At 45.1% G+C, this 27236-nt stretch overlaps 2 protein-coding genes across 9 annotated transcripts in view; both read left to right on the top strand.

The window, feature by feature from the left end:
* KLC4 (kinesin light chain 4) overlaps window positions 1–11421 on the top strand; it is a 78647-nt gene extending 67226 nt beyond the window's left edge. For all 6 annotated transcript variants that reach the window (XM_081854727.1, XM_081854729.1, XM_081854728.1 and 3 more), the window contains 3 exons: window positions 8409–8533; window positions 9450–9507; window positions 10245–11421. In XM_081854727.1, the coding sequence (XP_081710853.1) occupies window positions 8409–8533; window positions 9450–9507; window positions 10245–10334 (273 nt within the window). In that variant the 3' untranslated portion in view covers window positions 10335–11421. The remainder of the gene's footprint in view (window positions 1–8408; window positions 8534–9449; window positions 9508–10244) is intronic.
* A 2626-nt stretch (window positions 11422–14047) lies between these two features.
* LOC309337952 (heme-binding protein 1-like) lies at window positions 14048–27196 on the top strand. Of its 3 annotated transcripts, XM_081855005.1 has the most exons (7): window positions 14156–14753; window positions 14993–17022; window positions 18095–18258; window positions 20257–20342; window positions 25085–25226; window positions 25368–25551; window positions 25831–27196. In XM_081855005.1, the coding sequence occupies exons 3-7, from the start codon at window positions 18111–18113 to the stop codon at window positions 26003–26005; spliced, it is 735 nt and encodes a 244-aa protein (XP_081711131.1). In that variant the 5' UTR covers window positions 14156–14753; window positions 14993–17022; window positions 18095–18110; the 3' UTR covers window positions 26006–27196. The 3 variants fall into 3 exon arrangements, with proteins under 3 accessions (XP_081711132.1, XP_081711131.1, XP_081711130.1); XM_081855006.1 differs by lacking the exons at window positions 14156–14753; window positions 14993–17022 and adding an exon at window positions 14048–14148; XM_081855004.1 differs by lacking the exons at window positions 14156–14753; window positions 14993–17022 and having other exon boundaries at window positions 17846–18258.
* Window positions 27197–27236: the final 40 nt, after the last annotated feature.

The raw sequence follows: 27236 nt of genomic DNA, 5'->3' as shown, positions 1-27236 counted from the left end.
TCGCTTGACCTTAGGTTGATGGTAGGATTCAACCAGGAATGTTTTTCCTACCACAGAGTTGTATTGATGGGAGAAACATCATATGTGAGATATCCCATAAAAAACATTAAATTTGGGGGAAAAAATTCCTTCCAGTAGCACCTTAAAGACCAACTAAGTTAGTTCTAGGTATGAGCTTTTGTGCATGCACACGAAAGCTCATACCTAGAACTAACCTAGTTGGTCTTTAAGGTGCTACTGGAAGGAATTTTTTTATTTTGTTTTGACTATGGCAGACCAACACGGCTACCTATCTATAACATTTAAATTTGGTATCTGAAGAAGTGTGCATGCACACGAAAGCTCATACCTAGAACTAACTCCGTTGGTCTTTAAGGTGCTACTGGAAGGAATTTTTTTATTTTGTTTTGACCATGGCAGACCAACACGGCTACCTATCTGTAATTAAATTTGGGGGTTAGAATTTTTTTTGTATTTTGGTAGGTGAAATGGCAGGAAAATATTGGGGATGTGCAGCACATTTGACTGCCACTGCCTAAAGAACAAGCATTCTTGATTTTATTTACTATGTTTATATCTAGTATTCTAGTTAACTAGAGGCTGATAATGTTGACCTTTAAAAGTAGCTGGCATCATAAGGGCATAAGAAGGGCCCGGGTTTGTTTTTCTTTTTAATTAGGTCTAAGGCAAGTAAGTTGCAGTTAACAATTCTTTAGGAATGCAGTTATATTATGTTAGAACAGCACTGAGATTTTGGGCTCATCCAGACTTCCTTTTGTGCTGTGTTTCTAGGCACAGGTCTGTGTATTAAAACACCGTCTCCATGTGTGTGTTTTGCCCTGGTGCTTTCCCTGCGAATGCATGCTCTCTACCACTGAATCTGAGCAAACAACAATCCACGGAAAACCTGAATTGCCGTTTGTTCCATTTTGGCGATAAAGAGCGGGTTTTCATGGTAAAAGTGCCAGAGCAAAAACAAAAAATGGACTCTGACCATGCACTTTATATGCCTAGAAAGCATGAGACAAAAGGTAAGTGTGGATGATCCCTGTGTGACTTTGCTTAAACATACCTGCAATTGTGGGAAGCTCTGAAGTTCCTGTGCTGCTTTCAATTCTGTCCCTTTACAGATGAATCCCAATTCTTTATTCTCTGCTTAATACATATTCCTGTATGATGCCAACATGTGGCTGGCTTGCCATCCCATGGAAATGGTCCCCTTAGCTCAACTCGTAAGGTGACCCATATGGTACCTAGGAGGAAATCTGGAGCATCCTTTCGATTCAGGCCAATGGCATCCTGGTTTCTCAGAGGCCAATCAGATTCCTGTGGGAAACCCACAAGCAGGACCAAGCACAAGGGCACTCTCTCTCCCTGTTTCCCCCCAGCAACTGGTATTCAAAAGGATTACTGCCTCCAGCTGTGGAGGCAGATCATCGCTATTGCATCTAGTAGCCATTGATAGATTTATCCTCCATGAATTTGTCTAATCATCTTTTGAAGCCACCTGCTACGCGGATACAAATAATATATAATAAACCTGGCCACTTTTTCCATAGCCTCACAGTGTAATCCTACTTTTACTCAGATGTAAAATGCCGTTGACTTCAATGGGACTTGCTCCTAAGTAAGTGAACACAAGATTGCAGCTCTCAGTAGAGTTCCTGTGCATGCTACCTGGGTATAAGCCATTTGAACCCAGTGGACCTCATTTCTGAGTCGAGAGGCATACAACTGTTAGTTCAGTAAAGCAGAGGCGAAAATCATGAAGCTAACGTGAGCTACAATGGCAGCTAGCTCAAACATTGCAGAAGGATTTAATGAAATTATGTGCTTCTAATCCGAGTACTTAAGAGGTTTGCATGTAAAAGCCAGATGGAACTCTTGTGAGCAAAAACAAACAAACACCTGACTCCTCTTGGGCTATAAAGCTGGAAAAGATCAGCTCTTGTGTGTAAATCCTTAAATGTGCCGATGAACGGTCCATGCTTCCCATGTCACATGAGAATTGTGCTAGAGTTTCCTTGAGCAGGGCAAAACTGGCGTCGAGACCCTCCAGCCCCCTTCCTTAATGAAATGTTAGCTGTGCCAGCCTACCTAGCACTTTGCTTCTCCTGGTTTCCCCCAGCATCTGATGTATATACATGGGTATTCACAATGCCAAACACAGCTGCAGAAGAAAGACCGAAACCAATTCCAAATAATTAGGACAAAACTGAGCCCCACATGAAATGTTACAAAACTCCAGGAACTTACAAGTAATGGTCACGGAGGATACTTACAGCAAAAAACAATACCTCATCTTGTACAACCATGGGGCCCATTCACCCTCTTTTGTACAGCTACAATGGAAATGAAAAGAAAGATTCGTTTGCTGTGGCATAGCTGGTCAAGAAACTGGTTGCATCTTTCCTGAGCTTCCTTTGCCCTCTCTATAGCAGCGGCCTTCCCCTTCTGAAACAATTGGAGGGGGTGCCTGGGAGTTATTGGGTGAATGGCTGTGGGCAATAAAGCCAGTGGGAGTGTCTGAATTTGTGGGAGTATTCCACAGAGAGTTTGGAATCCAGTTTATAGGACTGGACCAACCTAACAGATCTATTTAGCTGAAAAGTACATGTGTGGGGGGTTGGTAGATCACTGCCTTCTGAAGGTAAGGATCTGACCAAGATAACTGGTTTTTCACAACTCCAGCACCTACTCCCATTTGTTTCCAGACCTTCCAACATCTATCCAAACTATAGCCTGCTGCTGTGTGTTTTAATACTCACAAAAAAGTTCCCATGAGTGGTATCAAGTCCTGACCCAGCCCACAAACACATTCTTTGGCATTTATAGGTGTTGATGTCGCCACAACACTAAGTTACATAGTTGGCGAAGACCACAACGAAAGATTCAGTTTTCCAGAGAATCTGCAGTGCAGCCTAGCAGGTGTCCATAGCCAGGAAGAAACATTCTGTGGCATAAACTCTGCTGGAGAGCCTCCCTATAAGCTACAGCAGGGTTATAAAATGTGTGGCCCTCAAAATGATGTTTGAGTCAACTCCCATCAGTCCCAGCCAGCATGGCCAGGGATGGTGTTCAGAAGCACCTGAAGATTCCCATCCTTGAGCTAAGGCATCTTCATGCATCTCTTCCATGTCATTTCTGCAGCAGAACTTAGGCCAGGGGTTGCCAATTTTTTTTGGCCATTGGACATGTTTGGTAATTTGAGAAAGTGCTGCGAGAACCGGTTTCTTTTATTTATTTTATTTGTTAAATTTGTATACTTCCCTTCATCCGAAGATCTCAGGACGGTTCACGGCATAAAAATGCAAAAATAAAAACACATAACAAAAATGAGATTCCGCAAAATGGCTGCCATGTAGGTGCGTTTGTGACAAGACACAAAATGGTGGTTGTGGCATAACACAAAATGGCTGCCACACGTGAAGAGCCGAGAAAGGTACACCAAATTTTGCAGGCATCTTCCCCTTCACTATCAATGGGAAAAAGGCACCTGCATCAGCCAATACTTGATAACAGACGTTTTTTGCACTTCTCCTGTGTTTAGAACGGAAGGAAGGGTTGATGTCCAATCTTGTAACATAGGCATGTTTAAGGGGGCAAATTCATTTTAGGAGAGGAAGCAGTACAAACAAGAACTGAACAGGAACAATGCATTGTGGATTTTTGAGGGGATATTTACTGGGGCCTTTTGCAGATGCCACATGATGCCCTGCTGCCCGTGGGCGCTGTGTTGGCAACCCCTGTCTTAGGTAAACTGCAAACTACATTTCTGCACATCTTGGGTCAGTAATAAATTAGGTCGGGGCCCTAGGTAAAGGTAAAGGGACCCCTGACCATTAGGTCCAGTCGTGGCAGACTGGGGTTGTGGTGCTCATCTTGCTTTATTGGCCAAGGGAGCCAGTCTACAGCTTCCGGGTCATGTGGCCAGCATGACTAAGCCGCTTCTGGCGAACCAGAGCAGCGCACAGAAACACCGTTTACCTTCCCGCCAGAGTGGTACCTATTTACCTACTTGCACTCTGACGTGCTTTCGAACTGCTAGGTTGGCAGGAGCAGGGACCGAGCAACGGGAGCTCACCCTGTCGTGGGGATTAGAACTGCCGACCTTCTGATCAGCAAGTCCTAGGCTCTGTGGTTTAAGCCACGGTGCCACCCGCGTCCCTACGTCCCTACGTCAGGGCCCTAAGTTGCAACAATACAATGGTTTGACCAGATTGTGTAACAGCCACTTCCTACATGAGAGCCACCTCTCCTTGAATCACCTCTCCTCGAGCCCTGACAGGTGCCCATCACTGGGAAGATTCTGCGCCAGGCGGCTCAGAGCTGCCTTTGTAATTTCCCACTGCCCCCTTGTGTGGTGCTGTCAGGGACCTGGTGAAAAGTGTAAATGGCTTCCAAGTCACCCGTTTCAGGTGGCAGCATGGCTACCACTGAAAAGCAAACGGTGGTCCTCTGTGCTTGCAGATGTTCCAGATGCAAAGCAGGGCCAGGGAGGGAGGGTTGTAAGTGGGAGTCATGGAGTTGAAAAGGCCATTAGGATTTTTCACCTGCTGTTCAGCTGAAATCCACTTTTCACCCAGCAGTTACAGTCCTGCCCTCTGGGCAATGGAGAACAAGCCTGCTCCATCTTCCGCATGACATATCTTCAAATGTTTGGAGACAGCTATCATGTCACTCCTTAACTGTCTCTCCTCTGGGCTAAACATAGAAAGCTCTTAGTCCCATTTCCCATAGGCTTTGTTCCCAGAGCTGCGGATTGTGAGCTTGGGGGGGGGGGGAGGAGGCGTAGTGGGGAAGAACTGCAATTCTTCCCTCCCTCCTCCATCAAGCAAGCTTGATATTTAGGCTCTTGCATTAAAATGAGGCTAGAATGTTGCCCCCTCCCCAAGCTCCTTCATTAAGAGATCTAATTAATTCTGCTTTCATGCAAGGCAGCTGGCAAACAATGGACATATTTTCTAGTTACCACTATATGCAGGCAAATCAAGGACACAAACGCATGAAAATCAGGACCATTACAAGGGTTAATTTGGGATAAAGAAATTAGGTTCGGAATAGGGACTTCATCCTGGAGAAGAGTGACTAGTGGGGTGCCACAGGGTTCTGTCTTGGGCCCGGTCTTATTCAACATCTTTATCAACGACTTGGATGATGGACTCAAGGGCATCCTGATCAAATTTGCAGATGACACCAAACTGGGAGGGGTGGCTAACACCCCAGAGGACAGGATCACACTTCAAAACGACCTTGACAGATTAGAGAACTGGGCCAAAACAAACAAGATGAATTTTAATAGGGAGAAATGTAAAGTATTGCACTTGGGCAAAAAAAATGAGAGGCACAAATACAAGATGGGGGACACCTGGCTTGAGAGCAGTACATGTGAAAAGGATCTAGGAGTCTTGGTTGACCACAAACTTGACATGAGCCAACAGTGTGACGCGGCAGCTAAAAAAGCCAATGCAATTCTGGGCTGCATCAATAGGAGTATTGCATCTAGATCAAGGGAAGTAATAGTGCCACTGTATTCTGCTCTGGTCAGACCTCACCTGGAGTACTGTGTCCAGTTCTGGGCACCACAGTTCAAGAAGGACACTGACAAACTGGAACGTGTCCAGAGGAGGGCAACCAAAATGGTCAAAGGCCTGGAAACGATGCCTTATGAAGAACGGCTAAGGGAGCTGGGCATGTTTAGCCTGGAGAAGAGGAGGTTAAGGGGTGATATGATAGCCATGTTCAAATATATAAAAGGATGTCACATAGAGGAGGGAGAAAGGTTGTTTTCTGCTGCTCCAGAGAAGCGGACACGGAGCAATGGTTCCAAACTACAAGAAAGAAGATTCCACCTAAACATTAGGAAGAACTTCCTGACAGTAAGAGCTGTTCGACAGTGGAATTTGCTGCCAAGGAGTGTGGTGGAGTCGCCTTCTTTGGAGGTCTTTAAGCAGAGGCTTGACAACCATATGTCAGGAGTGCTCTGCTGGTGTTTCCTGCTTCGCAGGGGGTTGGACTCGATGGCCCTTGTGGTCTCTTCCAACTCTATGATTCTATGATTCTATTAAGAGGCAGGAGACCTTTGGAAATATATATCCATGACTAATAGATCTAGATCTGTGGTTCTCAAACTTTTTTATTGGGGGTACACATTCAGAATAAAAAATTGCTTGTGCAACACCATTATTATTTTTTTACTGATAAGTAATACAAACTAGTAGTGCTTGACTTTGAAAAGATGTCTATCCGTATTCTGCAAACCAAGCAAATAAATAAAATGATACTGTACTGTACTACACTATACTAGACTGAAATGTTGAAATGTTTCTTCGTCCTTGAATCTTCCAGCCACATGGCCACACGAGTGATCTAGATCAAGGCTATGTTATTCATATCTTGCAGCTTCTTGCTGAACAGGGTATCTGGTTTGAAGTTTGGATTCCAGTGAGTCACAAACTTTCACCAAAGAGAAAAGTAAACTTGACTCGCACAGGAGTGAAAAATGTAGAGATGTTTGCCTGGATCTTTGCATGCAGCAAGTATGACTTGGAGGTGTGATTTTTGACAGTCCTGATTGGCCATAGGGACAAAGGGAAATGGCAGGCAACAGTCTCTTGCCCCCCCCCCCATGGTAATAAATCACAGTGTCCTGCCTCATGGAAACATTTGGTTAGCCTTTATGGAAAACAGACTAGATAGACCGTTAGTGTGCTCCAGCATGCCTCTTCTAATAGTCTTCCTTCAGGGTGCAACTTACACCTATTTCTTGCATGAGAACCTCTTCAAGAACGTGGTTTCGTAGTTCTAGCTGCATAGGAGGACTTTCGCTTCTGAGCATGTGACAATCTAAACTTTACTATACTCCCTCCAATGTCTTTGAAATCGTGTGTGTGTGTGTGTGTGTGTGTGTGTGTGTGTGTGTGTGTCTGTTTGTGTTCCTTTTTCTACATGTGTGGATGTTCTGAGTGACCATCTTTCCTGGCACAAAGTGCTCACATTAGAGATGTGGTCTATATGGTGATTGTGTGCGTATGTAATACTGTGTTTTAATAGTAATGTTGTGTTTTAATTGTAACCTGCCCCGGGACGTGTTAGGCTGAAGGGCAGGTAGTAAATTGTAACAGCCGTAACAACAATTCTGTTTTAAGTAACATACCATTCCAGAATAAGGCCTTCTAGGTAACATTTTTTTTGGTAACAGTTCCCATCACTGAAGATGTTTTGCATGAGAGAAATTGAGAGCAGCGGTGGGCGTAATTTCTTGCTCACACAGTGGATATGCATAGCTGTGAGGACTTAGTGATGCTGCGATAGCTGGGTGGTCACAGCAAACAATGCCCATGTTAATTTTTGCAACTCAGCCATAACTTCAATAAATGTCTCTCACTCACGCACAAAACACACACTGCTTTTCCGTTTGTTCCCAGGCCTATATGTGGGCCATGCCCATTGTTTGTGTTTATCTAGGCGTGGATTCATGGCAGCGAGAGCATATGCCAGCCTCTGTTGTGTGCAAATGATGCATTTGTCTGCTGAGAAGAAGGAACTCTCTTAAAAAGAGTGTGTTCTTCAGTATGCAAGTGAAGTTCAGTTTTACACACCCAGCTGTTTTTGGACTGTGCTGTACAGGTTGCTGGTGGGGAAATCAATTTATCCCCCAGATGATGAAAACATAGAATAGGATGTGAAGGGAAAGAACAGGCCAAATCTTTTACGAGTTTTCTCCCCTTTCGCGGGGAAGTGTTCACATGTGCAGCCCCCAATTGCAACCTGAAGTTGGTACAGTCCTGGAAAACCTCTACCATGCTTTTCTTCAAATCAGAGATGGGAAATGTGTAACCCTGTTATTCCTGTCAACCCTGACTATAGTCTGTTCTGGCTGGAGCTGATTGGAATTAGAGTGCTTTACCTCTGCTTTACAATGTACCTTGGTTCTTGAACTTAAATCTGTTCTGGAAGTCTGTTCGACTCCTGAAACCATTCAAAAAACAAGGCGCGGCTTCCGATTGGCTGCAGGAGCTTCCTACACTCAAGCAGAAGCCATGTCGGACATTCGGCTTCTGAAAAATGTTTGAAAACCGGAACACTTGCTTCCCGGTTTTCGGCATTCCAGAGCCGATTTGTTCGTCAACTAAGCCATTCAAGAACCAAGGTTCCACTGTATATAATACCTCCAAATCTGATGAGCATTTACATAGGCTTGTTTTGGTGTAGGCCACCAGCCCATTTAATCCTGGCAGTTATTGTTGCCAGACAGGAAAAGGGAGAGATCCTCTGCCGCTGTACTAACAGGTTGCCATTAAGTTCTGACTCCAAATCACATGGAGCCGTTTCCTTCTGCTCTCTGGATGAGTCACTGTCCACACGCCATCTCACCAGTTATTGCCATTTGTTGTCTCCCTGTCCAGGATGGCACTGGTGCCCTTCGACGCAGCGGTTCCCTAGGGAAGATTCGGGATGTGATCAGGAGAAGCAGTGAAATGCTGGTCAAGAAACTGCAGGGGAATGGCCCGCTGGAGCCAAGGAACACCAAGTAAGAGGCTTTCATATTTGTTTGCTTAAAGCATTTGTACTGTGCCCTTTTTGGTAAAAGGCTCTCAGAGTAGGTAAGAAAAATCCGCGGTAAGATAAACTTGCTGTGGCTGTTGCTTCTAGCTAGCTGCCATCTCTAGACCTGCACCCTGCTTTCTTAAAGACTGCAGAACCTTAACTCTTTTTTTTTTAATTGGCTGTACCATAGTTTGCTGGTTAGGATTGAATGGTAAACTGTGGATTGCCTCAGGAGAGGAGAGGGAGAATCACTGTGCATGAGGAGGGGTGCAAGAGGGAGCATGCAAGACTGAGACTTTGTCCCATGCTCGGAAATGTTCATCTGAACCATCTCCAGTCATTTTTATTGTCTGTACCGCCTTGCATTACCCCTTGATGAAAGACACTTTATGTCACATGAGAAAAGTATCTTCTCCAAACTTCCTTTCATCTGAGAAAGGAAGCTGGTAAAGGGCACCTCTAGCTATGGAGGTCACTTTGAGCCTTTATTGATAGAGTTTGATCCAGGAGTGCCCCCAAACTCCAAACCTAGCTTTTCCAGAGTTGACTGACCCCACCCAAAGTAGGCACCTTTCCAGTTTAGCAGACTCAGGAACTGCTCACCCATAGTGCCTCTATCTTGGAAGGGTTCGGACTCAGTTTTTTGGCACTCATCCAGCCCACCGCTGAGTCCAGGCACTGGGCTAGGGCTTGCACAGCATCTCCTGAGTAGTTGTTACAAAGAGCTGGGTATCATCAGCATGTTGAGGACACTAATATCTAATTTGATATGCGGCAAAGGGATATTCTCTGACATAGAGTGGAAAATGTTTGGTCAAGATTTCTTGCCCAAAGTATTCCCTGATGAATGAAAAGAGTATGCCTGGAGCCAGAAACATATTTTTCTTACTTTTTTTTAGCATGAAACGGGCAGCATCACTGAACTACCTGAATAAATCCAGTGAGGATTCCTTCCAGGTGAGAGCACCATTTGCTATGTTCCCAAAACAGCATGAGCTGCAGGTTATTTTCACTCCTTCTGTTGCTGCAAATGGGGAAAAAAATATTCAGGTGCAGGGAAAGAGAGTTAGATCAGCTAAGGTGAAGTCAGAATGTGTAAGTTCCCCGTGGGTATTGGTATCACCACTGGAAGGGATATAGTCTGGATTAAGTGCAGGAGGAAACATAGTGGTTCAGTTCGCACCTAATTCTAAGCCAAACTTTGGCTCATCAGTCATGCAAGCTCCCAGAGAGCAGATCTAGGCCACTTTGCTCTTCTGGCCATGCTGCTGCTGAGAAGTAAACAATGGCTTGGTTTAGTGCATCTTCTCTCTGGGAGTCCACATGCTCACATGTTCATGTCAAGCCATGGTTTGGCTTAGCATTACATGCAAGCCAGGTCACAGATCTGGAAGCGTGCATGTGTCTGAAATATTTGCTGCTGTAGCATTTGAGAAGTTCCCCTGGGTAAGCTGGAAATCAAGTGTGAGGCAAGGATTTCCCCCTCTTAACTTCTGAATCATCACTGTGGGGTGCCTTAATTATCACTTCTGCAACAGGACTGGTGCAGTTTGCATCTCTCAGGGCTAACATGCCGTGCTACATTGAGAGAAATCTGAACACTTGCTGGTTACTTTTCATGTTTTAACACAAGCTCTTGGTCTTAATGAATACAAGATTGGAATATGTAAGTGAAACTGGGTTTATTTTTTTAGGATTCCCAGGGTCTTCGGGCTGAGAGCAGAGGCCTCAGTGCAAGCAGTGTGGATCTCCCTTCTCACACCTCCTTGGTCACCTCTAACTGAACCTACCACATTATTGATCGCTGCACCCCGTCTCAAATGTTGACTGCTTCACCATACCGATACTTCCATCTCAAGCTGATCGCTGTTTTGGATACTTCATCTGTAACGTCCTCACATGTTAGAATGCTCATTATTGCCTCTCGTGTTGATATCACTACAGTGGAAGAGAAGTGTGTCCTGTTATTGGAAAACACTAACCCACACGGGACCATTGCCAGACCGGAAAGGGGAGCTCCCTCCTTCACCAGCTGTGGAATAGCAGCTTTGGTGAATGCATCCACCCCCATGTTTGCAAGCTGTGTTTTACCGATTGCACAGAATCGAGTTCCAGTATCTCTTCCTTGACCCGCTGCCTTGCTGAACTTTGGGCACAGAGTCTCAGCCTCTTCCTTAGTGTGCATCCTTTCCACCAGATAGCATTGCTGAGAGAAGCTCTCTCATCCATGCTCTCAAGCTGGCTTGCTCAATCCTTCGGTGCCTGAGCCCGATAGTCCCCAGTACCATCTATTTTTGCACAGTATATCTCCCCCATCACACCCCCCCCCGGCAGCCTTCTAGGGCTAGGCTCTTGCCAATGAGTATTCTTGTGTCTGGGGGTTGTACTGCAGCAGCAGACAGGAAGGGACATGGAAATATGATGGCTAGTTAGCCAATTTTGTGGGGGATTAACTTTGCCTAACCAAAGCAGTGGTGGGAAACCTCTTTGCTCCCTTTAGGGCTTCATTTATTCAGGTCTCTTGTGGGCCTCATGACAGCAGTGGGCAGGGCTGGAATCACCTCCTCTCTCTCTCTCTATCACCCACCCACCCACCCATCTAGTCCATACACACACTCTGCCCACTTACTTAAAAGGACACAAAGAGACAGGCATCGACTTCACAGAGATTCGGTATGTAAACACTCCACAAGTCTTGTTCCCACTCTAGCCTCTGGCATCGCCTGTGTCTGCCTTAGCATGAGCCACTGTAGTGCAGAGCAATGAAAATAACCGCAGGGAGAACCTGCCACTAGCCCTGTGTTACTACCCGTGATTTACTTCCGATTGTTGTTGTTTTAATTTAATAATTAAAAACGATCACAGAAGCCATTTTGCCAAGCGTCTCCAGAGCAGATCTTGCTGTCGAAACACTTCTTGGGTTTTACATCTGCCACGCATGATGACAGTGACAATGAAACTAGGGAGAGAGCAGCTGTCTCTCAGAAATGAGCACGCATTGTTGTACAGGGACAAAAATGTTACCTGGGGTGGGGTGTTAAACAGCACATCACCTTGCCTATTATTCAAAATAAAACAGTGTGGTTTGAATGCACAAAGGTCTCTTACACCAAGTCAGACCGTTAGTTCATCTTGGCACAGTGCTGGCAGCAGCTCTCTAGGATGGGTGGGGAAACCAGGCCTGCAAAGCCAGTTTGAAGCAAGTCACACCCACCTGCCTGACATTTGATGTCAGGTATGGGGCAAGTGAAGACATAGCTAGGTCAAAAGGGGGTTTGGAGGCACCACTGATCAGCAGCACCTGCAAAGCCCAGGGCTTGTATGGAATCTAATGCAGCTTATAGGTAAAAGTAAAGGGATCCCTGACCATTAGGTCCAGTCGCAGACGACTCTGGGGTTGCAACGCTCATCTCGCTTTATTGGCCAAGGGAGCCGGTGTACAGCTTCCGGGTCATGTGGCCAGCATGACTGAGCCACTTCTGGCGAACCAGAGCAGCACACGGAAACGCCGTTTACCTTCCCGCCGGAGCAGTACCTATTTATCTACTTGCACTTTGACGTGCTTTCGAACTGCTAGGTTGGTAGGAGCAGGGACTGAGCAATGGGAGCTCACCACGTTGCGGGGATTCGAACTGCCAGCCTTCTGATCGGCAAGCCCTAGGCTCTGTGGTTTAACCTACAGCGCCACCCGCGTCCCAATGCAGCTTATAGTTGATGCTTATACAGAGCCATACATGCCTCTTTGAAAGCACTGTGGTCTTTTAATTAAGGAGTGTACATAAATGTTAAAAAAATAAATAAATCAGCCTAGTATTGGTGCTTGCATAATGCCATACATGGCGCTTTGAAGCACCAGCAGACAATTGATCTCACACAGTTTAATTTCAAACCACACAAGCAAAAACGGATCACCTGATGCTATGGTAATATAAAATGATTGGCAGGTGGGCAGCCCCACCCACCCCTGTTCAACTTGGCCCATGGGGTTGGGGGGGGGCAAGGTTCTGAACCACCAGCAGCATGCAGTAGATTTATGCTTATAAAATTTATGCATTGCTCTCTACTTAAAGAAGTCAACCAAAAGGTACAATGATACAACTTAAAACATATTAGAAACAGACCTACTACGTAGTACAATATGAAATAACTGGTATTGCCCTAATGGCTAGGAAAACAAAAATAACCTTGTGGAAACAATGGCAAGGTTGGAGAGGACAATTCCATAACTGCACAGGCACTCTTTTGAACTGGAGACACTAAAGGCTGAGCCTAAGGCGATTAATCGCAAAACTCACTCTTCATGCGTTGAGGTGCAGTCCTGCTGAGTGATAAATGATTCTGCACTCCCCCCATGCCACTAAAAAACAACAACGTGGGTTGGACTAAATGGTTCTTGGAACTCCTTCCAGCTCTATAATTCTATGTTTCTTTTAGCCTTTAAAAGAGGCTTTCCGGTATGGTAGATAGGTACAGGTGTAGCCTTCCCAACTGCTGTAGCTCTGTAATGGTACCCACTGAATCATAGCTGTCAACTTTTCCCTTTTCCTGCGTGGAATCCTATTCGGAATAAGGGAATTTCCCTTTTAAAAAAGGGCGATGTTGACAGCTATGCACTGAATGTCTGCATTTATATTGTAACCAAAAGGTGTGGAAGTAGATACCACACAATGATTATTTTTTCATGGAGAAATGTGCTTTCATAGTAGGTAGGGCAAAAGAAGGGCGCACCTAAAATGCAGCACTGCGGCTTTCAAGGTGTGGGCAACAGGTAGAAAATCATTAGGCAATGCCGTTCTCGCTGTATCTCAATGTTCTTCTACTCGTCGCGAAGCACTGGAAAACGAACACAGGAGCCCGACGGGACGCGTGTCGGTTGCACGTGGGAAACATCCTCCATTGACTGGTGTCATTTGTGCCGCTTTCCGAGACGGATGCGGCGCTTACTTCATACAGCGGGAAGAAGAAAGGAAAGAGACGCATACACCCGGGAGCCCTGCGTGGTTCACTAGTAAAGCACCTGTGTTGCGTGCAGAATGTCTCGGGTTCGATCCCCGCATCTCCAGGCGGGGCTGGGAGGAATCCTCGCATGAAAGCTCTGCCGAGTCCCTAAACGCTTGACTGAAATGCCCACGGACCAAAGGTACGACTCGGCTTCCCCACGTTCCCGCGCCTGACTTAATAAATAAATAAAAAGCACATGCATTATTTTAAACAACCGTTCCGCTGCTTCTTGCAAGGGGTTGGACTAGAGGACCTTTGGGGGTCCCTCTCCTAACCATTCTAAGATTCCGCCGCCTTTGCCCCGCACGAACATTGCCCCGCCTTCCACCCGCTGCAAATGGAAACCGGAAATCCCGGTTGGATTTCCTAAGACCTTTCCCCTTGGAAGTTGTGCGGTTGGGAGGAGAAGAAGGAGGAGTTGGTGGGAAAGCCGACTCGGTGACGTCACCCGGAGCCCCGCCCCTTTGCCCTTCCCTTCCTCCCACCCCACCCCCAGCCCCACACAGCGTGTCGACTCGCGCTCGGCCTCCCGCCTCTTTTTCATTCGGCGGGCAGGAATCGCTTCCGGGGTGGGCCGGAGCACGCAGGAAGTGACAGGTAAGGGCTTCGCCCCCTTTTGCTTCTCCCTTTACCCAACCCAATAGGGGAGTGGGCCCGAGACCCCCTCCTCTATTCCTGGCTTGGGAGCTGCGCGCGCTTCTTCCCCTGAAGGGGATTGGCGGTTTGGGCGGGGGCGGAGTTTAAGGGTCAGGTTCTCCCCCTCCCACCGTCTGGTTGCCGTCCCTGAGGGTGGCAGTTGCCTCCGCCCTCCGTCCCCTCGCCGTTACCTGAGAGGCCCGCCTGGGCTCCTGTTACCTGTGACTCGAGGGAGAGCAGCCCCCGCCCCCGGGTCTCACCTGGAGCCCCTCAGTAGCTGCTTCTTTCGCCTCATTCCTTCGTTCCTATATTATTATTATTCACTCCTTCGTTGGCTTACTTGAATTGTTCAGAAGCTCACGGGTGCACGGAGTGAAGGAAATTGCGAGTGCGAGTGTACCATGGCGTTGTTTTTTCGACGTCATTAGTATTCAATTGCTTTTTAGTGAGGGGTTGCTTTTTAGTTTCTTCCCCCTGCTTTTCTTTTTTAGCTGATTCTATCTGTAAGCTGCCTTGAGTCTGGGGGGGAAGGCAGGATATTAAAAAATAGAATGATAATAAGAAAGGTATAACAAAATAAAAAAAAAATTTTCCTTCCAGTAGCACCTTAAAGACCAACTAAGTTAGTTCTTGGTATGAGCTTTCGTGTGCATGCACACTTCTTCAGATACCACACGAAAGCTCATACCAAGAACTAACTTAGTTGGTCTTTAAGGTGCTACTGGAAGGAAATTTATTTTTTTTTATTTTGTTATGACTATGGCAGATCAACACGGCTACCTATCTGTAACTGGAAATAAGAAAGGTAATCAGCAATGGAATAACACAGAGGGTTTTTAAAAACTGCTAGAAAACACACTACAAAAAGGAGAGAAATGCACTACTAAATAAAGGGGTTGGACTAGATGACACTTGTCCCTTCCAACTATGCAATTTTATGATTCTAAGGAAACAAATTGATTGAGATGTGGGCCTTTTATGTATTTCTGGAACACCAAAGTAAATGACAGTGCTTTTCCTTTCATTCATTCATGGTATTACAGTGCTTTTGTTACTCTGTCCCTCCTGTTTGTAGGTCATTTCCTTCTTGGTTTTATTTTTTCCTTATTTTATTTGGGATTGTGGTTTTTTTTGTTGTTGTTTTTTTGCATGCAAAGCAAGGATATTAGATGTATAATGGTTTTTGCTGCATAGTGTCTCAACGTAATATGAATTTTTAAAATATTTTAAAAGAAAAGAAAACACTGTGTCCCCAACATATACACCTGCATAGACTCCAGCTGTTGCCCAAGAGAAGCTCTCTTGCGTGTCTTCCCAACCCCCGTCATCTTTTTATGCTCCATATCCCAATCAGTACAACCCACCTACTTGCACCTCAGGCTTTGTGACCCTGCACCCATCCATTCCCCCTGTCTTGACAGAACAGTCTGCCCTTTTGATGGAAATTCAACAGGTGTTTTCCCCATCACTGCATTGCTAGACTGCAAATGAAAGTTGCATCTCCTGAGTCTTCCTATCGATGATGAAGATGATGGAAAGCAGGGAAAATATGGTGTCAGTTGTATTTCTGCCTAAAACCTTCCTATACTGTGACTCTGCCCCATTTATTTCAATGGTGCACTGTTGTCTGACTCTCAAGACAGGAGTGGGCAGAAGGTGGATCTTGACCTACTGTTTTATACAGACCATTAGGCAAGATAACTTTTCTAATGAAGCTATACCTAACCATGTAGGAGCTCAGAGTAAAGTGGAGAAAACCTTAAGGGTCAAAGCAGAAAAAGGATAACCTTTTCTTGGTCAGAATTTGAATTAAAATAAATAGGTATAATACTGTAGTAAATTCTAAAGGGAGGTTCCTCAAGGATCCTTGCTTTGACTGGGTGTGGTTAGGATACTGTGATCACAAAATAATAATAAATCTGTGATGACACAGTAACAATTTGTTTTTAAAATATGGTTTATGATGAGGTGGCAATAGCTGTAGAAGTTGCAAAATAATTTGGAGAAGTGTACAGTTATAAATGCTAAAGAATTCCTAACAACGGGTTGGAGCCAGAGTAGTTGTATTTGAGTCCTGTTGAAGTAATGGGAATTTAAGTGATGTCTAACTTTTAACATTTATTTTTTAATGGTACCTAAGTGCAAATAACCTCGTTCTGCTGCAACCCAATGTGAATGACAGATAACATCTACTGTAAATGAGATGAGTTATTCAAGGAAAATATAAATATATTTCATTTATGTATGTCTGTAGCACATACTGTACATACAAACTCCGCTAGGAAACTGGCTTGAAACCAAAATGGATAATTATTTTTCTACCTCATTTTCCATTTCATAAATTAACTAGTAGCAATGGCTGAATGCAATAATAGTCTAGCCAAGCAGTTTCAAAATTTTTATCATTGTTTACTACATACAAGTAAAATAGACATGGAATGATGGGAAATTGTTATGCACTGTATAGATATTAATGCTTTGTTCCTTGAGTAGACCCATGAAATACTACTTTAGGAAGCTGCTTCTTTATATGTAAAGAAATTAAGGATCATTAAGGTTTCAATCCTTTGCTTACCTGGGAGTATGAACAGCAGTCAGCAGAACATTTCAAACTAAACATGCATATGATTGCTCCATGTGAAGCCATAAACAGCCTTGGCCTGTATACCTGAAGGAGCATCTCCACCCCCATCATTCAGCCCGGACACAGAGGTCCAGCGCTGAGGATCTTCTGGCAGTTCCCTCACTGCAAGAAGTGAGGTTACAGGGAACTAGGCAGAGGGCCTTCTCGGAAGTGGCGCCCTCCCTGTGGAACGCTCTCCCATCAGATGTGAAGTAAGGAACTACACAACTTTTAGAAGACATCTGAAGGCAACCCTCTACAGGGAAGTTCGTAATGGTTGATGTTTTGTTGTGTTTTTAATATTTTGTTGGGAGCCGCCTAGAGTGGCTGGGGTATAAATAATAAAATTAGTATCATTATTTATTACAGAAAGAAATGTAAGGCATTTCAAAGATAAACCATCTACATAGATGAATGATAGCCGTATATAAATAAGTTATTCACATATTGAATACTGGGGGCTTCTTTGGTCATTGAATCTTAAATACTTTTTCTATTTAATAAGAGAATGAAAGCCTGCAATTTGATAATAGTTGAGTTATTCTCATGGAATTAATGGTAATTACTCCTGAGTAGACAGCATAAGTTCATATGTAACTTACTTGCATGCGAACACTTTCAAAATCAGTATGTCTGAAAACTGGCCACACATGGGAAATCATATTTTTGTGACTTCCCTCCCCTTGCCCCACACTGCTCCCATTTTGTTTTGTTTTTTAAACCTGTCCAATAAATAAATTTGCATGTCAATGGGAAGATGGGCAGGGCAACTTCATTTAATACAACCCTATGTTGCCTGCGGGTGGCGCTGTGGGTTAAACCACAGAGCCTAGGACTTGCCGATCAGAAGGTTGGTGGCTCGAATCCCCGCGAGAGGGTGAGCTCCCGTTGCTCGGTCCCAGCTCCTGCCAACCTAGCAGTTTGAAAGCACGTCAAAGTGCAAGTAGATAAATAGGCTGGAAGGTAAACGGCGTTTCCGTGCGCTGTTCTGGTTTGCCAGAAAAGGCTTAGTCATGGCTGGCCACATGACCCAGAAGCTGTACGTTGGCTCCCTCTGCCAAAAAAGCGAGATGAGCGCCGCAACCCCAGAGTCGTCCGCGACTGGACCTAATGGTCAGGGGTCCCTTTACCTTTATGTTGCCCCAAACTTTTGTGGCGAAGGGAAATGTCTTAACAGCACTCAAGAAAATGGAATCCTGTGCCTATAGCACTTCCCCTGTAGATGCTGTGGTATCATTACTCAAACTGCTCAAGATATAGAATTTTCTGTTGCATTTTCTGCAGGAGCTACAGTGTTACTATGGCTCGTATTACACTTGAAGAACTGAATGAACTGGATGATGAGGTCCCTGATGAAGAGGATGAACCAATGGATGGGGAGGAACAGAACAGGCTGTTTTCTCATTGGGAGACAGTAGCCAGCACTCACCAAGTGTCTCTCCCCCAAGGTATGAATTTGCATTCCAGTCGCAATTTTAGGCTGCACCTCCAAAGAGAGGAGGAAGTAGATTTTTAATCTGCAAGGCGAGGTCTGCTTCTACTTGCCTTTGAACGTCTGCCTTCACATGCACAGCCTCTAGCTCAAAACTGTTCCCACATTTCATTCCTCCCCCCCCTCTAGCATGCATGCACACACACCAAGGGCTTGTCCACATTTGAGCTTTATTTAGCTGTTAATCCACTCCCCCCCCCCCGTCATTTGAATTAGACCTGATTAGTCCATATCCACATGTATTTGAATTTGTATGTAAGGAGCCCTTTCAGCCTATCCTGTTCATACCAGTAGGCACTCCCTTTTCTGTTTGTTCCCGACTTCTAATTTATTGCTTCTGTTTTGACAAGTAAGGGCATACTTGCAGATAGTTGTGAGTGCACCTTTAAAAAAAAAAAAAAAATCAAGGAAGTGAGCAAAAGCCAGGCAATTATAAAGTCATAGGAGCACAGCTGGAAAAAAATGAAAGCCTTGAAAAGGTGAATAGCAGAAAGTGATGACTGATCCACCCACCCCAAAAGAGCAGAACAAATAGCCTGCATCCCTAAGTGAGGTGATTTGGAGCCCAATTTCTCCCAATTTTAATGGATTATCCCCATATCAGGTAAACCCAAATTTACAGAGGAAAAGCATTGAGACTGGTAGTGTTTTAATGGGTTATGCAATTTAAATGGGAATGCCAACAATTGCAAGCACACAGTAAACTGGTGTGGGCAGGTCACACGCAGCTGTCACGCTTATCTGCTCTAATGCTTTGTTTGGTGCTTTAAAAAAAGGCTTTTAAAATAATTTGTTTAAATTTTGAAATGTGCTGCAGCGGAGGACGGGAGGGTGCTTTGTGACACAGACAAGTGAACCAATCAGTGCTGTGCACAGCCTGACTCTAGGAAGGAGGAGCAACAGATGGCTCCATGATTGACACAAGGGCCAGCCACTCAGCATTGTGCAAATCCAGTTTCTCCTCTAAGCTAAAAAGCTAAGGTTCTTCTTATCCTTAAAAGATTGTATGTGTACATGGGCTCTCCCCAGAAATTGTGGGTTGTCTCCAGTGCTGTTGTTCTACTAGTGCAACAAACTTCCACTTGTGCAATGGTGTTTTCCTCTCCTCTCCCTTGCAGACCCCCACCCCCAACACCCTGAGGGTTGGAGGCAGTGGCGGAGGAAGCTGCTCGGGCACCCGTGGGGCCTCTGGAGTCTGCCTGCCTCCTCCCACTCAGCTGCCCTACAGCTGGGGGGGGGAGGCATCTGGCGGACCGTTTGGGCAGGGCGGAGCCTGTGCGCTCCCAAGAGAGATGTGTGGCTCAGACGCGCTGCAGGCCCTGCAGTGAGTGCCGCCCAGCATTTTGTCACCCCCCTCAGTGGTGACACCCAGGGCGGCCCGCACCTATCACACCCCCTTTTCTCTGCCACTGGTTGGAGGGCCCTTCAGACCCGATTTTCTCCGCACATGCTCCCTAAATCTGTTCTGGGATTTCCTCCAACCTTCTGGAGATGATTTGAGGAGGGTGCGGGGAGAAGAAGGGGAGGAGTTCCATTGCACAAACAAAAAACCTTGTGTGAACAGAAGAAGTGCATTGGATACCACCCATTAAAACAACCAGCATCAGTCAAAACTATATAATACAACAACCAAGACAAGCTGCAAGAAACAGATGATTTTTTAAAAAATCAACCTCTCTCCTCCCTGCAGGAGAATATGGTTCTTGAATAGTCCTATAGTGGCAGCTGGAGAAGGGAGAGGCCTCCTTGGCTGGAAAGTAGGGAGCTAGATTACTGGTGGCTCTCCATGCTGTTATGTCGCCTCTTTGCGTGTTTAGATCTATAGTGTACCCTATAGTTACTAATTAGAGTTGCTTGTTTTAAAAATGTAGGTTTCTACAGATTTTTTTTTAATTTCTAAAGATATTTTTCAGTCTTAAAGTGAATTCCCCACTACTTGACTCTGTTTTGCTAGAGATGGCAGGTCCAATAATGCAAATGGCGCGCCATAACCAGACTCGAGAGCCTGTGCCCTACGCTACTTTATCACAGCATGAGAAGGTGAGCACTCTCACATATACAAACTTGCTTGTAAATAAAATAATGTATGTTTATATACCTGGCTGACATAGCTTTGTGGCATATTGTGGAGAAAAGAGTGTATAAGTCATGTAATATGTCCCTCTCCCCTCCAACATTCTTCAGAATAGCATCTGTGACTCTCCAATGCACTCCAAGTTTTTGCCATCCTTAAACTTGTACAAAATCTGTCCTCCTGGAATTTTATACTTGTCTACTCAGTAGCAGGCCTCATTGAGTTCAGTTGTCTTGTTCCTGAGTAAGTGCATATGGTACAATCAAATCTTACGCAGGTGAGTCGCTTCTAAAGGATCTGTGTATAAACAGAAACCATGAGAGAGAGAGAATGCTCTGTACTCCCAGAGCCATATGCTGAGCTGGCTTTGCCCAGCAAGTAAGGCAGAGAGCTTACAAGCTCTTCACGCTGGGTAACCCAAGTGAACCCACTACGGAAAGAGTTTTAAAGTTCTTTGCTGTGTTTGTTGGGCAAGTCTCACTCAAGGCATGGGCTCTGGGAGACTAGGGATGCACGTGCGAGTTCTCATGGCCACTCAGTTGGCCCCACAACATCTCAAGCAAGCATCCCAGAGCTGGTGCTCTGACCAGGCCTTTCCTTCCAAGCAAGGCAGAGAGTTTAAAAGCTTTTTATGCGCTGGATAACCCCAAGCAGGCCTGTCTTCAACCGCATATGGTTGAAATCGTGCAAGTTAAATGGGTGTAAGATGCAGTCATACTGTATAGCAGGGGTGGCTACCACAGATTTTGGGATGGCTCACTGGGACCTTCTGACACTTTGGCAGCAAATCAGTGGTGACCTAAACCACCACCACCCAAAATTACCCCCCGCCTTTTAAAAAGTTTCAGTTGTTGTTTGCCTTTGTTGTGCTTCCCCAAGTGCCTTCAGAATTTTTTTGGCAATTTCCTGTGAACCAGGGCTTGTAAAAACACCCCAAAAACAACATCCCTTCTTGGCTGCATGTTTCAGCATCCAGGTGCACTATTAATAGTGCTAGTTGAAAACTGCCTGTGATGTCCTTGACAGGCTGCAAAGAGGAACAATAACTTGATTTCTGCTGAACGCATCACAGCTGGTGATGGCACAGTGATTAGCATAAGTAGGTCAACAGAAGTTTCCTGTAGTTTTGCACCAATGGCTGTTTGCACACTACACCTTTGAGCACATTCAAATCACATTCTTTCCCTCAAACAATTCTTGGCACTGTAGTTTGTTAAGGGTTGCTGGGAATTGTAAAAAACTAGGTTAAACTACGGGGGAAATAATGTGTTTTGAATGCGCTTTATAGCGTGTGCACAGCCAGTGTCTGATGAAGAGATACAGGTCTCTAACTATCATTCTCAAGCGCAGCCAAAGCACAGAACAACAGAATGCAAACAGAGCACTTTGCCGGCTCTAGAAAATTAGTGTGCCAAGTTCCCATGGCTCCAGGTGTTTACCCAGGGTTCATGCCTCCTTTTCAAATGAGGCACAGTGGAGACTTTGGTGTCTTTATGATACATGGTTTATTTACACTTATATACAGCCTGAGCCTATGATTGCACAGTTCACAGCATTAACACTGCAAAAGGCTCTTGTTTCTCCCCTTGGATCCAAACAGAAATAAAACATGCACTCAAGCATTGCTCTGGCTCGTCTCTGCAGCTGGCTGCTTTCTCTCTAGGTGGCATCACTTCACTCTCTCTTTTTTCTTTTTGGGTGGCATCACTTCACTCTCAACTCCAAACTCTAGCTTTGTCCTGCTAAGGAGCTGTAGGAGGGGCCTCACCCACTTGCCATCTCACACAGAGCCCCTTTCCTTTGTTTCCCTTAACAGCCGGTCACCAGGCTATAACCTCAACACAGGGTTTATATTTTAACACTTGCTGGATCCAGGGGTCAGAAGGATCTCGCATACAGCTTACTTCCCCCAACCCCAAACATTATTGTTGGAGACGTAGCTTTTTGGTGCAGGAAGCACCATAGCAGATCTCCTCTCCGCTGCAAGGAAGATGTGGGTGAAGAAAATGCCCATGGTCGTGGTGGTGGTTGCTGCCTTTGGGCAAGTTCCTTGGATATGGGTACTTAATTACCTGCCCACCTTTCAGCTGAGTTTATGCTTCTGCCTGAATGTATGTGCATCAGCCTGCCTGTGTAAGCTACTCTTCTTCTGAGTTGCGAGCGTGTGTGCCTGTGCACTGGCATGTGGCCATCAGAGAGAGTTTCTCAAGCTGAGAAAGGTTAGCCGCTCCTGGCCTACCCCTCACATAGTGCCCTTCCCAAACACTCCCTCTTTTTTGTTCACCCACCACTGCCAATTGCAGTGATAGGCATCTTGCTAGTATTACCTTCCTGTTGTCATAACGTTAGCTCAGCCTCTGCATATCAGTACTAACAGGATCAAAAGCATTCACTACCTTGGGGTTCTTCAATACAGATGTCTATATTGAATTCAGTCCACCTGGTCTTCTGCATTGTCTTCTGTTATTTTTAATATCATGTGAGGGAAAATTACTTTTAAGTAGTTTCTGTTTTCCCCTGGTTGTTGAAAGAGCAGTAAGTCTATATTTGTCAATCTACAAGCACTTCCTTGTCTTTTGTTTGATTCCTTGGACCTGTATTTGTATGGAGTCTGAAAGCAAGGTCAGCTTTCACTTTTAGTGAGAAAACTGCATCCATTTCCTGAAGTGCAGCTTGACTTTCAGGCACACAGAGGTGGGAATGTGGCCTCGAGCTCCCTCAAGTAACCTAGATCCTTCAAATATATTTTCCAGTATTCCTTTTGACTCAATTCAGATGTAATAATAAACCAATAATAATTATTAAGAGAATGAGTAGGTGTTCCCTCTTCGTTCTCTCATTCCTTCATACACAAGGTGAGATTAAAAGGAGAAGCTTCTAATTTGTGTCAAACCATAGTTTCCGGTTTTCATCCAAATGCAAAAAACTGTCATTTCACAGACCAACATTTGCCTCATTCCAAGATCCCAAACCAGCATCAAATCATGGTTTGTCATTACATCTGAACTGAGTTTATATGGCCATAAGTAAGGGGAATAAAAGTGGTATTTATCAGCTTTAATGCTTTAATACTACTGCTAGCCTTCCATGTTAAATTGTGCTACTGTCTCTGCATTTACTCCCTGAAGTAAAGTCTCTGAAGGTTGTTGTTGTTTTTTTGTAGTTTTCTTATTCATTTCTCGTTAGCCATAGTAATTCCATGCAGATGCTTTATGGAAGAGTCACTTCATCCCCACGCCCCACCCCCATCCTGTTCCAACCCAAAACTGCATACATGCCTTAGAAAAGTTGGGTATTCTGTCTTCTGAAACATTGCAATGTGTCTATACAGCTGTTGCTCCAAAGATGTGCAGGATAGTTCCTGGGACTGCTGAAGGCATTGTTTTGCTTTCTATATTTTTTCTGCACCAAAAGGAGTTGGATGTGCAGTTGTTGTTTTCGTTCTTTCCCACCTGCATTGATGAGTTTCCTCCCGTCTCACTTTCCATTGAGCTAGCTAACTTGACTCCTATAATATAAACATACAGACTTACCGGCTCCTGCTTTTTAAAAAACCCTTACATTAATAATTAATCATTCATTTCTGTGTCTTTAGTCATTTTTGTTTAGCTTGCCTGGGTAGATTGCACCCTTTAGGGCTGGGTTATACTTGTGGTTATGAGCTCTGTTTTTACAATGTTCATAAGAGAAAAGGATGAGCTTTGCGTCTTAGTGTAACAGCCGGGATAATAAACCTACCCTAGTGATAACTGACAAAATAACTATTTAAGCAACTTTTCAATGCTGTCGAGCTCCAGGTTAATGCTTTTATTAATTCAGGAACAATTAGCTAAAACAGTGACGCCTTTTATTAAAGTATATTCTGTAGATAGGACATAGTTATAATCTGTTAATTATCCTCACAAATATATTTTGAAGAATTTCCCAATTATCTGTAGTGGTTTAGAGAAGCAATAATGATTACTTTAATCAAAAGCATCCTAATACCTTATGCTGTGTTGAGTGTGCTTTAATGCAGCTGATTCTTTTTTAAAAAGAACAACTTGGAAGATGTTACAACCTGTCACAAAGGAGAAATCTCTGTTCTCTTTGTAACTGCCAGTTTTTGCCTAACAATATTGAGATGTATCTGGCCTACACTGTCAGCCTTTCTGTTTGGCTATTCCATGCAAAGAACCAGAGTGGTGTAGAATATTGAACTAAAGCTGGGGAGACCTGGTTCAAGGTCCCACTCTGCCAACAACCTCACTTTGGACCTAACCTACCTCACAGGGTGGTTGTTAGGCTAAACCGAAAGTGGGGAGAACAATGTCTGCTGCCTTGAGCTTTTTGGAGGAAAAGCGGAATATAAATTTAGTTAATATTTACCGTAGTTAAAACATCAATTATCTTGTATATTTTGATAAGCAGCAGTACCAGCTTTCATTTGTTAAGCAGCTTGTAGCAATTGGAGGGGGGGAAAGGATTTCATGTGTTGAGATGACTTGATGTTATAAATGCAAAGAAGCTGAAATATTAAAGAAGCCTATTTTCTTTTTTAAAAAAAATTAGTTAATATTTGGTAGTGGAGATGCAAAACTTCATTTGCACAGGACGGACTGCGAGTTACTCTTCCCTCCAGTGCCAAAGCTTTTTCAGTACGTAATTCCCATCCTGTGTTGTTTGAGTGCCTAGCTCTCACTAAACTCTTTTTTCCTTCTTGGTTCAGTGTGAGGAGATAGCGTACGAGGAACGACTGTACCCAGCTGGGAAATGGGCATGCATTACCAGAGGAGAACCCAAATATGAGCAAAGCATCTCTATGGGTTTCATGAAACTAATACGGTACATCTGCAAGGAGAACTCCCTAGGTATGTGGAAGCACGTGTCATCGTGGCAGGGACATGGAAGCCTGCAGCAGCTAGACCCGCTGGAACTGGAAAAGCCAGAGCTGGGCTTCTGCAGATCCTCCTCTTTCACTCTCTGGTGTCTTTATGTGTATTTTTATCTAGGCCGTCAGTTGGGGATGACAGTGCCAGTGATCAACGAGATCCACCTGAACAAGGAGGGCACGGAATTGCTTCAAGAAGTCATCACTGCCTATTACCTCCCTGAAGAATTTCAACCTAACCCCCCTCTCCCCTTGGACCCCGACATCCAGATACAAGAGAGAGCACCACTTCGGGTTATCTCCAGGTGGGCCCTGACTCATGCATGCTAGAAATATGTTTTATGTGCCACAGGTCTTGAAGGAAGGAAGGATGCTTTCTTATCCTAGCTGGAAGAAAGGGAATGCAGGGCAGGGATGAAAGTGTCTAAGTGAGATCCTATTATGGAGACGGGAAAGAAAGCTGGCTCTCTCCAATTCCCCCACCCTCCAAGATGTAGTGAAGGATAGAAGGATGGGTGAGCAGAGAAACAGTTACAGCACTAGATCTTTATGGGCAATTGTTTTGTTGTTCACCTTGTGCAAAGGGTGTTTTATGGGACCACCACAGAAGAAACAATCCTACGGGAGATTCACCTTCTCTGGGAGTTGCTGGGCTCCACAGACAATGTGCTCCGCGAAACCTACTTGGTGGCTGCGTACCAGAACCCTGGCGTCCCTAACCGCCGCAATGAGATCTGGTTTATCCGGCGAGCAGACTGAAAGCACCTTGAATCCCTGACAAGATTACAATCCACCCTCTGTGACTGGATCCGGTTTAGATGGCAGTTTTGAAGGAGAGGAATGCACATCCTGACTCACTGTAGAATAGATGAAGTGCTCCTTCCCCCCCCCCCTGCGCAAACCAAGGAGTTACTAGTACAGATCTCCCCGAGACGGTTTCCACCCTACTCCTGCAGGGGGTGCTGTGGTGTTGTCGATGGAGCTGGCGTTGGAAGGAACAAGGGGTGTCTGCTTCAATGGGCCCTGAGTGCAGCTGTGCCACATTTGGATGAAGGCGCATTAGGAGCACAGGAAGCTGCCTTATGCTGAGTCAGACCATTGGTCCATCTAGTTCAGTATTGTCATCGCTGACCGGCAGTGGCTTCTCAGGTGTTCAGGTAGGGAAACATCCCCGGTCCCACCTGGAGATGCCAGGGATTGAACCTGGGACCTTCTGAATGCAAAGCAGTTGCGCCACCACAGAGCCATGGCCCTTCCCCCTCCTCGGGGATTGTATCGGGATTGTAGCTGTTGTGCAACCCACAGCTCACATTCCAAGGGTTAGGTATTAATCCTGAAATGAATCTAGCGAGAGCAGGCCGGAACACCACTGCCTACAGCCGTGCCCATAACTGGCAAATGCTGATGTACTGGGGCACAGGTTATGACTAAGTTACTTGTAGAAGGAGGATTTCACTTCTGATGCCTCGGAGTATCCCTTTTAGCCATGCGCACGAGAAGCTGCTAGTCAGCTTTGTTATTATCCAACAGCAGAAGAGCCGTTCCCACAGTTTGGGATGAGGTAGCCGTAGACTTCCTTGACTGGAATAATGTGAACACCTGTCCAGGAGCAAATGGGAAATCCCCGCCAAAGGGCTAAGGCTCAAAGGGAGATCTGAGAAGCAGAGATCTCTGGCCTGTAAGTCCTCCTGTTTTCCCAAGAGCACATAGAGAGATAAATGCCACCCACTGGCTACCTCCTGCCTATGAGCCAGTTTCTCGATCAGGCAGGCTGGGTGCGAGCTGAGCAGGCCACAGAGTACGTGTTAAGTTGTCGCTGGCAGCATTTTTGTCGCTGTGTGTTGCGTTGTGCATTGACTGGTTGGTATCACACTCATGAATGCTGCTGTCCTCTCCCAAAGAAGGCTGGTAGCACAAAGCAAACCTGAAATAAAATCTAGCCCAACCCTCTCTGTCTATCTCGTTTTACTGACTTTTGTGACATTTGACT

The sequence above is a fragment of the Podarcis erhardii genome, assembly GCF_964252035.2.
Source record: "Podarcis erhardii genome assembly, chromosome: 3".
In the NCBI taxonomy this organism is placed as follows: Eukaryota; Metazoa; Chordata; class Lepidosauria; order Squamata; family Lacertidae; genus Podarcis; species Podarcis erhardii.
This window is presented reverse-complemented; position numbering and strand designations above follow the sequence as displayed.

Coding starts and splice junctions, on each gene's coding strand:
- LOC309337952 (XM_081855004.1), top strand. CDS start 18,033: ATGCTGTGGTATCATTACTCAAACTGCTCAAGATATAGAATTTTCTGT. Junction 20,343..25,084: donor CTTTATCACAGCATGAGAAG/GTGAGCACTCTC, acceptor TTCTTGGTTCAG/TGTGAGGAGATAGCGTACGA. Junction 25,552..25,830: donor CCACTTCGGGTTATCTCCAG/GTGGGCCCTGAC, acceptor CCTTGTGCAAAG/GGTGTTTTATGGGACCACCA.